This window comes from Chrysochloris asiatica, unplaced genomic scaffold (genome assembly GCF_000296735.1).
Source record: "Chrysochloris asiatica unplaced genomic scaffold, ChrAsi1.0 scaffold00142, whole genome shotgun sequence".
NCBI lineage: Eukaryota > Metazoa > Chordata > Mammalia > Afrosoricida > Chrysochloridae > Chrysochloris > Chrysochloris asiatica.
The window spans coordinates 6,369,369-6,383,942 of NW_006408660.1; the positions used below are offsets into that span (position 1 = coordinate 6,369,369).

Genomic DNA, 14,574 nt, shown 5'->3' on the forward strand with positions numbered 1-14,574 from the left:
GCAAGTAAAGCTCACTGGCCTGGGAGTAGCCTCTATCTGCCAACCTTTGGCCAGTGAAGAGGATTCAGAGAAAAGAATACAACCATCAATCAGAAAAAGGAGGGGCGACAAAGGAAAAGAATTAAGCTGTAGCCTCAATTGTGCATTCCCGTGCAAGGTGCCCTGACTCGCCACAGCGGTAGCAGTTGACTTCACTTGTCTTGCTGCAGTTGATGGCTACATGACCAGTTTCACCACACCTAAAAAAGAAATGAAGAATATCCACACTGGCAGTGACAAAATAAATCCAATAAATACCACTGATTTCTAAACTTGAGGGGAGACCATGATACGAAGGAGGAACTGAATAACAGAGCTACTTTGAATTGCACAATCCTAGCCATCAAATTTACTTTTCCTCCATACTACATCAAGCAACATAAAGATCATAATACTTACCACAATCCACTGATGATTGTACTGCAAAGCAATGCCTACGGTTTTACAGGTATATGTGTATATGCAGTTAATTGTATATTTGCTAACACCCGAAAGACTTCTGCTTACATGACAAACTAATATGTGTATGGATCACACAAGTCTCTGTAAAAATCACCTCTAGGAATGAAAAGGCAACTGACATTGAACTAGTGAGAGAGGTGTTTTCAAAGGGCATTACAAAAAAACTAATTGGATATTGTGGGGGAGGAGCAAATCTCTGCTAATTTAAAATTATTATGAATTTCATATTTTTTAAAACACTAAGAAATCCCATAATGATATAGCCTATCCAGTTGCCAAAAGCCACCAGTAAGTTTCAGTAATCAGTGTTCTGCCATAATGATCTACCTCATCTGATTTTCACAAATGTACCAATCCACAAGGTCCTTCCATTTAAAGAGAATTTATCTGTCTAAGAATTTCTGCGTTTCGTCTAGCAATATTTTATAACTTACCTATAACACTTCACTTTGGTGCAGTCTTTCTGAATGTGTCCAAATTCTCCACAAGAATAGCACTTCTGCTCATCAGCGTGGTCACAGTCACGAGCCAGATGGCCTGGTTTGCCACAGTTGTAGCAACACTGCTCTCGCTCTCTCTTGGGCTCCTTGCAGTCCTTGGCAATGTGACCACCTCTACCGCAGTTATAGCAGGCTTCAACAATAAGGAAAAGAAGCAGACCAAGACTATAAAACCTTTACAGAAAGTTGCTGTATTAAAAAAAACAACACACAAATACAAACCCTCAAAGGTGACAGCCCTTCCCAATGCTAAGGTGCAATGATACATGCTCACCTCTTCTCATCCTGGAAGGGTATAAAAAGGAGGTATTAAATACTTACCATCCTCCTGAAGATCACAGTCCTTGGCAAGATGACCAGACTCACCACAGCGATAACAGATGTCTGGAAGAGACGAGGAAACAAACTGGAAACCTATTTTGAGCAAAAACAAAAGAATTTGGCTAATTAGACCAATCTTGACACTAATGAACATTGAAATACTTCAAAATTTTTAATTCAACAAAATACCTCTATCCGAGGTAAAACCACCTCTGCCACGGCTTCTCATTCCACGACCACGGCCTCCTCCAGTAGGGCATTCCCGGGCCCAGTGACCAGATCGCCCACACTTGAAGCACTCATTGCTGCTCATGGCTGCAGTTAGGTCTTCTAAATATTAAAAATGGTAACATTAAACCACCTGAAATTATTTTTCACTTTTAATTTCTTTAAGTGTATTTTTATTAAATTATTTGGGGGGGGGACTTCATATAGGGTCACTATTAATCAGAACTGACTTGAAAGCACTTGTCTAAGAAAAACAACCAAACACCTATATATTTAAGCATCATACACTGCTCTATAGATTTGATGCCCCCCTTTTCTTGCTCAAATTCTTTTATATTCTGAACAAAAATAAAATTAATCCATATGGATTAACAGTTATTTACAGAGTTATAGGATGGGATTTATAGGATTAGTGTCGATGAACAACTAAGGGGTTTCGAAAAGTTTGTGGAAGAATCATAATTCTAATTTATATAAACTTTTTGAAGCCTCCTTGTATTACTGTAGGATAAACATTGGACTGCTAACCATAAGATAGGCAGCTCAAACCCACCAGCTGCTCCACAGAAACTCTATTACCAGACCAGGTCACCATGAGTTGGAACCGACTCTACAGCACTTAACAACAAACAACAATTGATAAGAGTGAAAGGAGCCCTGATGGCATTGTGGAATATGTGCCAACCTCAAGGTTGGTGGTTCAAATCCACCAGCCATTCTTGAGTGAACGATGAGGCTATCCGCACCTGTAAAGACTCGAAAACCCTATAAAAGGTTGTTATGAGTAGGAATCTACTCAATTATAGTGGGAGAAAAATATGGGGGGGCAAGGGGGAGGAATCAAAATCCCAAAGACAACCAGTCTTCTGGTCAGACTGGTGCAACCCTGAGAATACAGAACTTACTGCTACTGCACATTTTCAGCCAGACAGGTTTATATGGAGTTCTGGTAGTGTAGTGGGTTACGAGTTAAGCTTATAACTGAAAGGTCAGCAGTTTGAATCTACCAGCTGCTCCATGAGAAAGATGAGACTTCCTGCTCCTACAAAAATTTACAGCCTCAGAAACCCTGGACAGGTATCACAAGCTGGAATTCTCCATGGCACATAACCACCACTATACTATATATGGAATCCTGGTGTGCCACTGTAGGATAAAGCACTGGACGTCAACACCGACAGTTCAAACTCACCAGTCACTCCTTGGAAACTCTATACTGGGTTCACTATGAGTCGTATTAACTCAACTGCACTTAACAACAATGTAAGGGGAAAGGTTAACACTAGGGGGAATAGGCACTTCTTAGAACAATCATTCATTTTCAATCAAAAGGGTAGCATTTGCCCAAGAAAGCAGAAAGGGTTAGAAAAGGAGTAATGGCAACAGAAGACACAGAAACAAAATGGGATATATGATATTACGCTGTGAGGATTGTAATCAATGGCATAAAACAAAATGAATTGTTGCAAGGAAAACAGATTTGCTCTGTAAATGACTCAATTCACAACGAAAAGTTAAAAACAAAATTATCAAGAAGCACACTAGGCATCCTTTCCTCCCCTCTTCAAGTTTTTCTGTAATGTAATTTTATATTCAAAACAAGGGTATTTGGAATTCAGGAGTCCTGGTGTGGAGCTGTGAATTAATGCGCCAGACTGCCAAGCCATTTGAACTGCAAGTTCGGCGGTTCAAGCTCACCAGCAGCTCCTTGGCAACCCTATACAGGGTTGCTATGGGTCAGAACCGACTCAATGGCACTTAACATTTGGAATTCAACAATTCCTTTACTAGGTTGAACTAAATATAAGATTTAAAAACTCAATAATTCAACCGATTTTGTATTTGCATAGTAATCTAGAAGCTCTAGAGGTTTGAGTGGTTACTTTTCAACAGCTAGCCAAAAGATTGGCAGTTGGAACCCATCATGTGACAGCTTCCATTGAAATTACAATCTTGGAGACCCTTGGTGGCATTTCTACTGTGGTACGTTAACAATCTTAAATTAAACTGACACTACTCCTAGAATTCATGACAAACTCCTAGTCAAGCGGCTTAAAAAAATTAAGCCTTCTAAAAAAAACTACCATATTATTTCAATCTAATGCAGAGTAAAATTAGCCATTCAGCCACAATCTCTATTGGACGTTGGTACTTTCTCCTCCTACCCTTTTAGTAATATGATCATCACTAGGTAATGCAAGAACGGGAACCTTTTTTCTACCAAAATTGTAACATCATTTGCTAAAATGGCATTTTTTAAGGTTAAATATCAAAACTCTAGCTAGTTGAAAGCTGGTTAATTTCATACACTGTAACAGAGTATTTTAAATGTTCCCTTAACCCATGAGCAAAACTTAGCTTCAATTATAATTTGCTTTCTAAAATACAGTACGAAGAATAAAACAAAACAAAACAGAATGGATGTGAGAGGAAGAGTGGGATATATATATATATATATATATACATTTATCTCACAAATGAGTTTTAAAAGGGTATTTGTACACGGGAAACCACAGGGAGGAAAAGGACAACTGTTTTGTATGAAGGGGATGGATTTCAATCATTGAGATGAAAAGAGCATAATTTGTTGAATGTAAAATGATCTTGTCTTTAAGCTTTCACTCAATTTACATAAAAGTTAAAAGGGGGGAAGAGAGGAGTGACAGAAAAAAAACCCCAAAAACCCAGTTAATCCTTAAAGGGAAAGAAATATTAACTATTAACAACCCCCCCCCCCAAGGCCTAGTATCAGCAGGATATATGCTTTTAAGAGATCTTTCCACTGGCTTTGTGTATGTGTATGCAATCTTTTGGATCAACAGTGAGTCAGATCTACTTTCATTCTGGTCACTTTGGATAGATTCATTTCTTTAATAGCATCATTATAGCACTGAAGTTTCTTGAAGGCATGCTAACTATTCTAGGAGGCAGGTTCCAGCCCTAATGCTCATCTTGTACAGGCATATCTCTGGTAGTGTAGTGGTTACGAATCGGGCTGCAAACCATAAGGTCAGCAATTCGAAACGACCAGCTGTCCCATGCGAGAAAGATAAGGCTTTCTGCTCCCGTAAAGATTTACCACCTGGGAAACCCTGTACAGGGTTGCTATGAGTCGGAACTAACTCCACGGCACATCACTACCACCACAGGCATATCTCAGACATGTTATGGGTCCCAGACCACCGCAATAAAAAATTACTGTCATAAAACAAGTTACACGACTTTATTTTATTTTCGTTTTCCAGTGCATTTAATAGTTAAGTTTGCACTATACTGTAGTCTACTGAGTTCAACACCATTATGAAAATGTATAAAATATTGTGAGCACATGCTGTTGGAAGGGAAAAAAAAAAAAGCACTCAGCAGGGTTGCCACAACATTCAATCTGTAAAAAAAAAATAAAAAATAAAAAAACCACAGCATTTTAGGAAGTACAATAAAACAAGGTATGTCTATACACAAAAATCTATGTCGGTACTTCGTATCTTTAAATTCTACTTTCCATGAACGAAGCACACTTGTATTTTTAGGAAGAGATTTAGGGACTGTTGCTGTCTCTTAGAAAAACTAGAGGCAGTTGAAGGCAAAATCTGAGCTGAGAATTATGGCTCTGTGACTGCTCCTGGCTAGAGTTTTGCTGTACTCCTGTCCAGCCTGTCTTAAATCTTTTCCAACTTTCAAGAGCCAGCTCAAATGCCAATTCTATAAAAGAACCTGACCACATCACTCAGTTGAAAAGCTCCTGCCTATCAAAATCCAGGGAGCTTTGTTAGTATCTGATGACAATGCCATATTGATTTTTATCCTATTCCTTGAGGGCAGAAACCTACTAATTCACCTTTGAATCATCACAGTATCCCAGAGAATTATCCTTTTGTTAACTCTTAGCAACCCTTTACTATGGAGTAACTGAAGGTTTTAACTGCCAGCCTTGTAGTTCAGTCCAGTGTTGATTCTACAGATCCACACCAGTCCAAGTTATATACCGAAGTATTTTAATTGTTTCTTCCAATCTAGAGGGAGGGGTTTCTAATAGTCATTTGCTGAATGAATCCAACTGTAAATCTTAAAGAGACCCAATCCAATCTAATCAAACATTAACAAAATAAAGCATATAAAATAAACCCACACAGGTTAAAAGCACTGTTAATTTTACCACTATCAACAATCAAGTGCTTGGATGTTAACTGAAAGGTTGATGGTTTGAGTTCAATCAGAAGCACCTATGAAGAAAGGTACTGGTGATCTACTTTTAGAAAACCAGCCACTGAAAATTCCATGAAGCAGAGTTCTACTGATACACACGGGGTCACAATGAGTCAGAATTAACTTGATGGCAGGTGGCTCCGTTATATACTTATTAAAGACTGACACACACTCTGAAACTCCCAGCTTCCTGAAAGCAGAGTAACATTTTGTTCAAATGAACTTTTAGATACTACAACTTTTAGCTTCTCAAAGGGATTAAGGTCCACTGTTGTTAAAGATATTCCTAATATAAATTAAAAAGAAAAAGGACCACAAACAGTATTAACTTCCACTTAGAAATGTTCTTTGTTGTTGTTAAGTGCCATTGAGTGGATTCCAACCCATAGCGACCCAGTATAGGGTTTCCGAGGAGCAGCTGGTGAGTTTGAACCGGCGATGGGATGCCAGTTTTGTTAAAGAACATTTGTAGGTGCAAGTTAATGTTCTTTAGGGGATGCCAATCTTAACAAAGGAGTCCTGGCGTGGCACTGTGGGCTAATGCTGTCAGACTGCAAAATTGAACTGCAAGGTCAGTGGTTCAAGCACACCAGCTGCTCCTTGGAAACCCTACACAGGGTCGGTATTAACAACAACAATCTTGGACAAATTCCTGCAGAATTTGATACAACCTATTAAAGCATACACATATATTTATTTATATCAAATCATCTACTATGTATACAACCCCCACATTGAATTTGAACTACCAACTTCCACTTAGCAGTACAATGTTTAACCCACTGTGACACCAGGCTCCTTCAAAAGCAAACATGAGTTAGCGATTATTTTATGAAATGCTGTGAAACACATATACTATTTTCAGATAAAAACCAAAATACTTTTTCACTGCATCACCAAGCAGCAAAAAAGTACACATTCTCTTCCTTTTGCCGCTAAAACCCACTGATATATCTACACTTGGAATCCTGGTGCAGCGCTGTGGGTTAATGGGCTAGACCGCAAAACCGTTTAAACTCCAAGGTCAGCATTTCAAGTTCACCAGCAGCTCCTCAGAAACCCTATAAAGGGTTCACTATGGATCAGGACCAATTTGATGGCACTCAACAAAAACAAAATATCTATACTTACATGTTCCCATACAGTAAAAATATTTCGGGATCATGGGTAATCACAGCTTAACTACTAAATGTGCTTCCCTAGTCAAGACACTTGAGCTCTCTTGTCCTTATCTGTAAAAGGGTGATATTAAAGCATGGTGAATGGGATTAATATCTTTCAATTGTACACTGAAGACTGCAAAAACAGGACATTTTTTGTGATATACTGTGTTACAAATTAAAAGTAGTGCTTGATTAAAAAAACAAAACTTGTAAGGTTCTACGTCTCCTGAATACATACATTACTCTTTCCTATCTGAATTCTCCCAATTAAGATTGCATCTGGAGTCCTGGTACGGCAATGTACGATAAGCACTAGACTGCTAACAGCAAGGTCAGCAGTTCAAACCCACCTTGGAGACCCTACACAAAGTGGCTATGAATTTGGAACCGACTCCACTGCACTTCATGACAAAGATTGCATCCAGGTGGACTTTAAATAGGATGCAGCCCAATCTCTATGTTGAGCAGACATAGTTTAGACTAATTGCGCATACTCATTTGTCATCTCTTTCAAACTGAAAACAAAGTTTAGAAGAGACAAAAATTAGATAATTTCCAAGTGGTCTCACAGAAACCAGATGTTTTTGTGTAATCAAATTTTCATGACACAAACCTCACTTAAAGAGATGGGTGGTATAAGCTACAGAAGGAATCCCGGTACCCAGTGGTTAAAGTAAAACATCAGTGGTTCTAAGTTACCACCCACCGTTACAGAAGAGAAAGATGTGACAGTCTGCTTCAGTAAAGATTTACAGCCTTTGAAAACACTCTGGAGCAGCTCTGCAGAAGACTCAAAGCTAGACTGAGTTGAAATTAATTGATTCTAGGACTTTCTAGCTATATGGCTTTGGGTAAGTAACTTGGTCTTAGATCTTAAGTTTTCTCACCAGTGAAAGGGGAACAAGAATACAGCCTGTAGGTTTGCAAGGATAACAGTTCATAAGTATTTGTAACATAATATAAAAATGTTTATTAGTATTTAACTCATAGTACACATTCAACTATTAATTGAAGCTCGCCAAAGGTAATAAGGCAGAAACGAGTATAAATAACCAAGGTCAGCCGGTAAATACAGGAGCCAAGAAAAGAACCTAGAATTGTTCTTAATTCTGTACTATGTTCTCCATCACTCAAGCCAGAATTCAGGTAAAGTAGAATGCCATCTGTAGTTAACTTTTTATTCAAGAACATGAAGCAAATGAGTACCATGTTAGAACACTAAATGGACTTTTGGAGCATAACGATGAGAGCGTTCAGGCGGCAAAAGCTCCACTATAGTTTTAATGCAATACAGTCAACATGGTTTGAGTCGAGGGTACCTGGAGCTTGGGAAACATTATTTCAAAGCTCTGGAAAAATAACTAGGGGTACAGCAAATGGAGGAATCCTGGTGTGTTGCGGGTTAATGCACTCCACTGCGAGATTGGTTTGGCAGTTCAATCTCAACAGCCGCTCCTCAGAAACCCTATACAGGGTCAGTATGAGTTGGAACCAACTGGACTGGATTGCACTTAGCAACAAATTGAAACGAAACAAAACAATACAGCTAGTCAGACACCCATTACATTTTGCTGATGTAAGTTTTATTCTCAACATTCCTATTATATCTTTTTAATGTGCTTTCTAGGATGTCCTTGTTAGGTACTGTTGAGTCAGTTCTGAATCAGAGCAACCCTGTAAAGTATTTCCAATAGTTACAGGGTCGTTTTATTAATTTGAACTCTTTCATTTTTAGACTTAAGCATTAACTGATAATTAACTGGCTTTGTCCTTAGTATCAAAACTGTGATATAATTACTGTATTAATAACAAAGACAAATTATATGTGCTTTAGTAATTGTTAGGGTCAAGGAATAAAATACTATTTACAGAGGGCACACCAATTCACTCCCTACTCTAAAAATACCCACACAAAGGTATTAAAACTACATATCAACTAATTATTAAGAGCATAATTTTAATGCAAAAAGATTGTTTTGTGTTTTTTTAAATAAAAGTAGAACTTAGCTCTTAAAAAAACTCACAGCCATAAACCTGGATTCATTCATATCACAAAGCTTTCCCGAAATTTAAGCCAAGGTCATTTTTTTCTTATCTACAAAGCAGATGTGACACTTAAGCCCAAAGACTAACAACCTGGTTTCACTCATTACTATCTTTATTTTTATAATCATGAAACCACTGCAAATGATCACTTTAGCATATGCTCATGGTCCTAAAGACATCCTACTTACAATTTGAATTTTAGTAGCCACAAGCTCTCATTACAACCTCCCATTAGTTTGGTGGGTTCCCTCTACCCAACATGAAAATGCTGTATAGCTTACTGGAATCTCTCAATGGCATTCCCTTACTGCAGTTCATCTCACACTGGCAGAATAAAAGCTCTATTAATCAAGACAGTATGGAAAGAGTGTTCACATAGCAGACCAAGATGCCTTGGCATCAGTCCTCTGCCTCTCCACTTACTGTCAGGAAGGCTAGGAAGAGCAAAAGGGCCAAGAACTTTTTTTAAAAAATAAATAACCCACTCCAGCAGGAGAAAAAAAAAAGGAAAATTTCTTTGTCAAGTGTTTATTAGTCAATAGATCAGTCACTCCAATTAGTCAATGTGGGTTATAAGCTCTGACTTAGTATTGTTACTTTCCCATAAACATGCTACAAATATTTATCATTAGATTTTTGAAGAAATGTAAAAGGAATCCAGTCAGTTAAAAAAGCACATTACTAAATGAATTTATACCTCAAAAAAGAAAACACTTGTTCCTGATCCTCAAATGCTAGTGTAAAGAAATGCACCTTTGTCTTTCACCAAGGATTTAATTTTAGCTGAAAAGAGCTTAGAGATTCTGCACATCTGTTTGTGATATAGTACTTTCCTAATTAGCAATATGTAAAAAGAATGTGGACTTTTTGGATCTTAACAAGTTTTCAAAAGTGACATGTACACCAAAGAGGGGTCTTAAAATAGACAACAGATTTTTTCCACTGAACTTTTAGGAGCTCCCCCTCATACAAACAAAACTGCTGCACCTGGAACGTTTTAAAGTTCATAATTATGTCCTTGAGAATCTAATAAAGGATTTTTATATTCCAGTACAAATAAAGTTTACTTGTAGTCAAAAATCAGGCTTAAAAGCTAAATAGCACATACTTAGGTACCTGGCACTTTGTAGGTGTTTGATAAGCGTTGATCAGAGTAATTTTTTAGAAGAATCTTAAACTGTTTGCAGGGGGATAGAAAAGCCCACAAGGCAGGGACATTTGACATGACTCTTTTAAGCCTCATACTCCATATATCGTGCTTGGTCAAATAAAACAAGGCTAATTTAAATTCAAAGGTCAACTCATTGATGGTTTCTCATCAAAGTTGCATCACACAAACAGGAAAAAAGGAAAATCTATTTTTAATGAAAACCTTTTAATTTGCGACATGAGGATCCTTTTACTTACGTTACCCTTTATGTAATGTCGTAACGCCACCTGAAGTCACAGACCTTTTTTTCCTTTTCTTAAGACACCCCCCCCCCACCCAAGACCAGACTAGTCACTTCCTCTGGAACTACCTTGTGGCTGAGGCCATGTGGTTAACATGTGGCAACACGGATAAGCCTTACCCATAATCAAATCAACACCCAAACCCAAATGTAGGCGATTATGCCGTCCTAAAATAGGTTTTCACGTTAAGAAAAATTTAGATGGGGACTGTCCAATTAAATTTCCTATCATATTTCTACATTACGTTGCAATCCCCTAATTAACTCAAGAAATTAACGTAAAGACTGCTGCTGCTATGATTTTGAAATCTGAAAAACGCAGGAGTTTTGTAATGCGATTTTAAAACGGCCCCTCTAAAGTGCTGACTCAAGAAGTGGATTCTTTCAGCCCCTCTTCGAGAGGTAACTTAGGACAATTAAGTCTGACGATACAAACTCAACATCGGGAAGCTATCAAGTACACAAAACTGAAATTCCGAAGGCTCCCAAGTCTTTCCTCGGCGCGCACCACCACCCCAAACACAGGGTCTTATTCAAGGACCTTCCCTGAGGCCACCAGAACCCTGGTCTGGGCCCAAGGCCCGCAGACGCATGGCCTGCCTGAGAGCCACCCCATCCCCCTCCATCGGCATCTAGGGGCCCTCTCTCACCTCACAGCCTACTTCCAGTAAGTTCCCGCCAAATTGACCCTCAGTCCTTCATTCGGCAACCCTCGAAGCCCCAGAACCTCAGTCCCAAGGGCGCATAGGCCTGGGCCTCATTTGCCATAAGCCTGAGGCCTGGGGTGCGGCCTGGGCTCTGGGAGAGGCCCGGACGCGCGGCGGCCCAACTTCACAGAAGAGGGAAGGGCGAAAAGGTCGCCTGACTGCGGGGAGTCTGAAACCCCGGCCCAAGGAGGCGGCGGAAGCCGAGTTCTTCGCCTGACGCAGCAGCCGTGCAGGCCAAAGTGCGGCCTCCATCGCCGCCTCATCGCTCCCTACCCCCCACGCCGCCGTGGGCCAAAAGTCGCCCCTTGGTTCCCCTCGCCCAAATCCCCACTTTCTGCCCTCACCTTCGGCGCCTGAGTTGGTCCGCAGCGGCGGAGACTCGGACGCAGACCCCGGGAAGGCGGCTCGCAAGGTAGCGGCTGTTTATTTTCAGGGTCCTTGCCTGCGCCACACGCGGGTCTGCACACGGCCCCACATACGCCGCTGCGCACGGCTCCCTCCGCCTCGCCCACGCAGCCAATCAGCGCGCGGGCACTGGCTGTCCAATCAGAGCTACCGTGAAAAGGGCCGCCCCGTCGTAGCGCCGCGCGGGTCGGACCTCTTTTTCCGCGCGCGGTGGCCATTCCCACCGTGCCTCGCGCGCAGCCTTTCCCGCCCGGAACTGCAGGCTAACCCCACCCCACGATAGTACTAAGAGAGTACGCCCGGCCTCAGGCTTCTAACTTGGGGGTCTCTCCGCTCTCCCGAGCACAACCAGGGGACGGGTATCAGTAAAGTGACTGATTAACGCCGAGTCAGAGACGATTTCTCCTCACTTCTTGAGCTCGGAAGAAAGCTTTTCTTCATGCCCGATTTTCCAATGTTGTTGTTGTGTGCCGTGGAGTCGGTTCCGACTCATAGCGATCCTTTACAGGGTTTCCGAGGCTGTAAATCTTTACGGGAGCAGAATGCCTCGTCTTTCTCCCGCGGAGCGGCTGGTAGTTTCGAACTGCTGACCTTGAGGTGCGCAGCCTGATTCGTAACTACTACGCTACCACACATTTAAGTTATTTGAAAGTAGTTGCAAGTCATGGAAGTGGCTGTGGATGTAGGCTGCAGGCCTTGGGGTTTGCTTCGGGTTTTCTGTGAGCCTGGGTAGTCAGGAAGGCCTTGCTGCTTAAGGCCAGGACATATCCCATGAAAACGAAATGCCTGATGAGGAAAAGGAACCTGCCCTAGGGAGGGTATGAAGAGGGTGAAGAGAATGGAACCGACTTCGGTGCCTCACAGTACAATCGCACCTGCCTAGCATATTTATAAATTAGATTCCCTGGGCTACATTCAGGAGTTGGTTTTTTTTAATTAAAATTTAAAAAATTTTTAAAGTTTTTATTGTGAATTGAGTGATAGTTCACATGGGAGAACATCGTTTCATTGCAATGATTACAATCCAGGAGGAGCTTTTAATATAGATTTCGTATCTTCAACAAAAGTGATTATATATAATCACAAATACTTGGTCAAGATCGAAACCAAAAGGCTTTCATTGATAACCGCAAAATGGCGTCTGTGCTACCTGCCCGGAGAAGGCAAGGGTCTGGGAAAGCAAGCTAGGCTTAATGTATATCAGATATTCAGAAAGCTAAGGGACTGCATGCCTTCCTGAGGAGAAAGTGGGGGAAGGATTTTTAGAGTTTGGGGGGTTGAGTGGAGGTCTGAGGACTTTGAGGAACTTTACTGCTTTGATTATCAAAAGTTATGCTAATCCCTGGAGGAACTTCTTATTCCTATGGTAATAGTTCTAGTTGTTCTTAAGTGCCATGGAGTTTCCAAAGAGAGGCTGTTGGGTTTGAACAGCTGACTTTTTGGTTAGTTGTTAAGTGCCAACGAGCCAGCTTTGATTCATAGCGACCCTGTGTAGGATTTCCAAGGAGTGGCTGGTGGGTTTGAACCACCAACCTTGTGATTCACGCTGACCTTGCGGTCCAGTGCTTTATCCTATTGCACCACACCAGGACTCCAAGGGATGGGTGTTAACTACGGATTAACCTAAAGTACAAACCAAGGTTAGCACTAACGACCTCTCTCCTTACAAGATGGAGTTGTTTTAGACTGGTATCTTCAACTCCTCCCTTTTTAAGTCAGTTTCCTATTCTTGGGAAATAGGTCATGGTTCACATCTGGCTACTTTCTACTGATAGATGGGAACTCATAAGGGAAACTGGTTACTGGGGGTCTTGTAAATTGATGGTAGTCAGTGACTTCTTGTATTTGCTGACTCCTCTCTGTAGAGGATGACAGGACAAGTTAGTCAATGCAAAAACATTAGTTCTTTGGGCACTTTAGTTATATGCCTCCTGTAATTGTCTTAACTAGTCAGGGTGATGGTGGTTATGTACCCTGATTACAACATAGAGACCCTGTGTAGGGTTCCTGAGGCTGAAATCTTTATGGACACAAAGCCTCTTCATTCTCCCACGGGGAGACTGGTAGATTCCAACTGCAGATCTTGCAGTTAGCAACCCAACTTGCAACCCACTATGATACTAGAGCTCCTAAACTAAGCAGGGTACACTGATGCAAATTAGGATTACTGTGGTCACAAGGGTGAGAACTGGAGCAACCAAGAACCAAAATGGGAAAATGACTCTCCGGTCCTAGTGTAACCTCAGGACTCAGGCACAGCATGTCTTACTGATGACAGCATGGACACTGCTTGCTTTGCTAGGCAAATAGTCAAGGGCAGTGCTGAGGAAACCTCTTCCTTTAAGGGAATTTTTGTTCTTGTGCTGGCTGGGGGAAGTGGCTCAAAGTTTACTTTCAAATGTACTCTGCATCTGACTCAGATAGTGCGGCCATCAGAGGTGCATGAAGTTCTCAAAAAAAAAAAAAAAACTGGCAGCTGAACACTTAAACCTACTTACAGGATGGAATTCAGCTCTACCTGTCTGAAGTCCATTATAGGCAAGATGCTTTCAGATTTCATGCTTTAGCACATTCCCTCCTCTTGGTTCAAGATTGATGGCAGTCATATCAGGACTAAAACCTGGACTTTGCTAGGTTCCTAGCTGGTGGCTGTAGCAAGCTCTAAACTCTTGGTGGTCTTTTGACAGAGACCATCTGTTCTCTTTGCCAGGGTTTCAAACAGGAGTAACATTTTATTAAGCTTATTTTAGAATTGAACAGAGCCAAGTGCACATCACCTTGGTCAGAGCCATCTCTTTCCCTCTAACATACTGACAGTGAAGGACTAGTATAAGCAGAATGCAAATTAAAAATATTATAACTCTTCATGAAGATGACCTAACCCATGTGATGGATTTTTCCATGGGCAGCATATTTAATGTTTTCAAATAACATTTTGGGATACAATCTGGTAAACTTGGGGATCAAATCTCTCTCCTATGAAATATATATGATTAGCAATATACCATAAGGTGAATCCTCTTGTAGGGTATCTATCTTTCTAAAA

The 14,574-nt window shown here is 40.8% G+C and overlaps 1 protein-coding gene across 4 annotated transcripts; it reads right to left on the reverse strand.

Moving 5' to 3' along the window:
• Positions 1-121: 121 nt before the first annotated feature.
• CNBP (CCHC-type zinc finger, nucleic acid binding protein) lies at positions 122-11,584 on the reverse strand. Of its 4 annotated transcripts, XM_006870477.1 has the most exons (5): positions 11,468-11,584; positions 1,512-1,649; positions 1,323-1,415; positions 936-1,134; positions 122-239 (listed from the first exon to the last, which is right to left on the reverse strand). In XM_006870477.1, the coding sequence occupies exons 2-5, from the start codon at positions 1,633-1,635 to the stop codon at positions 122-124; spliced, it is 534 nt and encodes a 177-aa protein (XP_006870539.1). In that variant the 5' UTR covers positions 1,636-1,649; positions 11,468-11,584. The 4 variants fall into 4 exon arrangements, with proteins under 4 accessions (XP_006870539.1, XP_006870542.1, XP_006870541.1 ...); XM_006870480.1 differs by lacking the exon at positions 11,468-11,584 and having other exon boundaries at positions 936-1,142; positions 1,325-1,415; positions 1,533-1,635; XM_006870479.1 differs by lacking the exon at positions 11,468-11,584 and having other exon boundaries at positions 1,533-1,635.
• Between the last annotated feature and the right edge of the window lie 2,990 nt (positions 11,585-14,574).

Excerpts from the sequence above, each read along its gene's own strand:
- CNBP (XM_006870478.1), bottom strand. The coding sequence starts at position 1,635 with ATGAGCAGCAATGAGTGCTTCAAGTGTGGGCGATCTGGTCACTGGGCC. Across the intron at positions 1,416-1,511 it reads TGGTTTTACCTCGGATAGAG|GTTTCCAGTTTGTTTCCTCG; the intron begins GTATTTTGTTGA and ends TGCTCAAAATAG. Across the intron at positions 1,143-1,324 it reads GACTGTGATCTTCAGGAGGA|TGTTGAAGCCTGCTATAACT; the intron begins TGGTAAGTATTT and ends TCTTTTCCTTAT.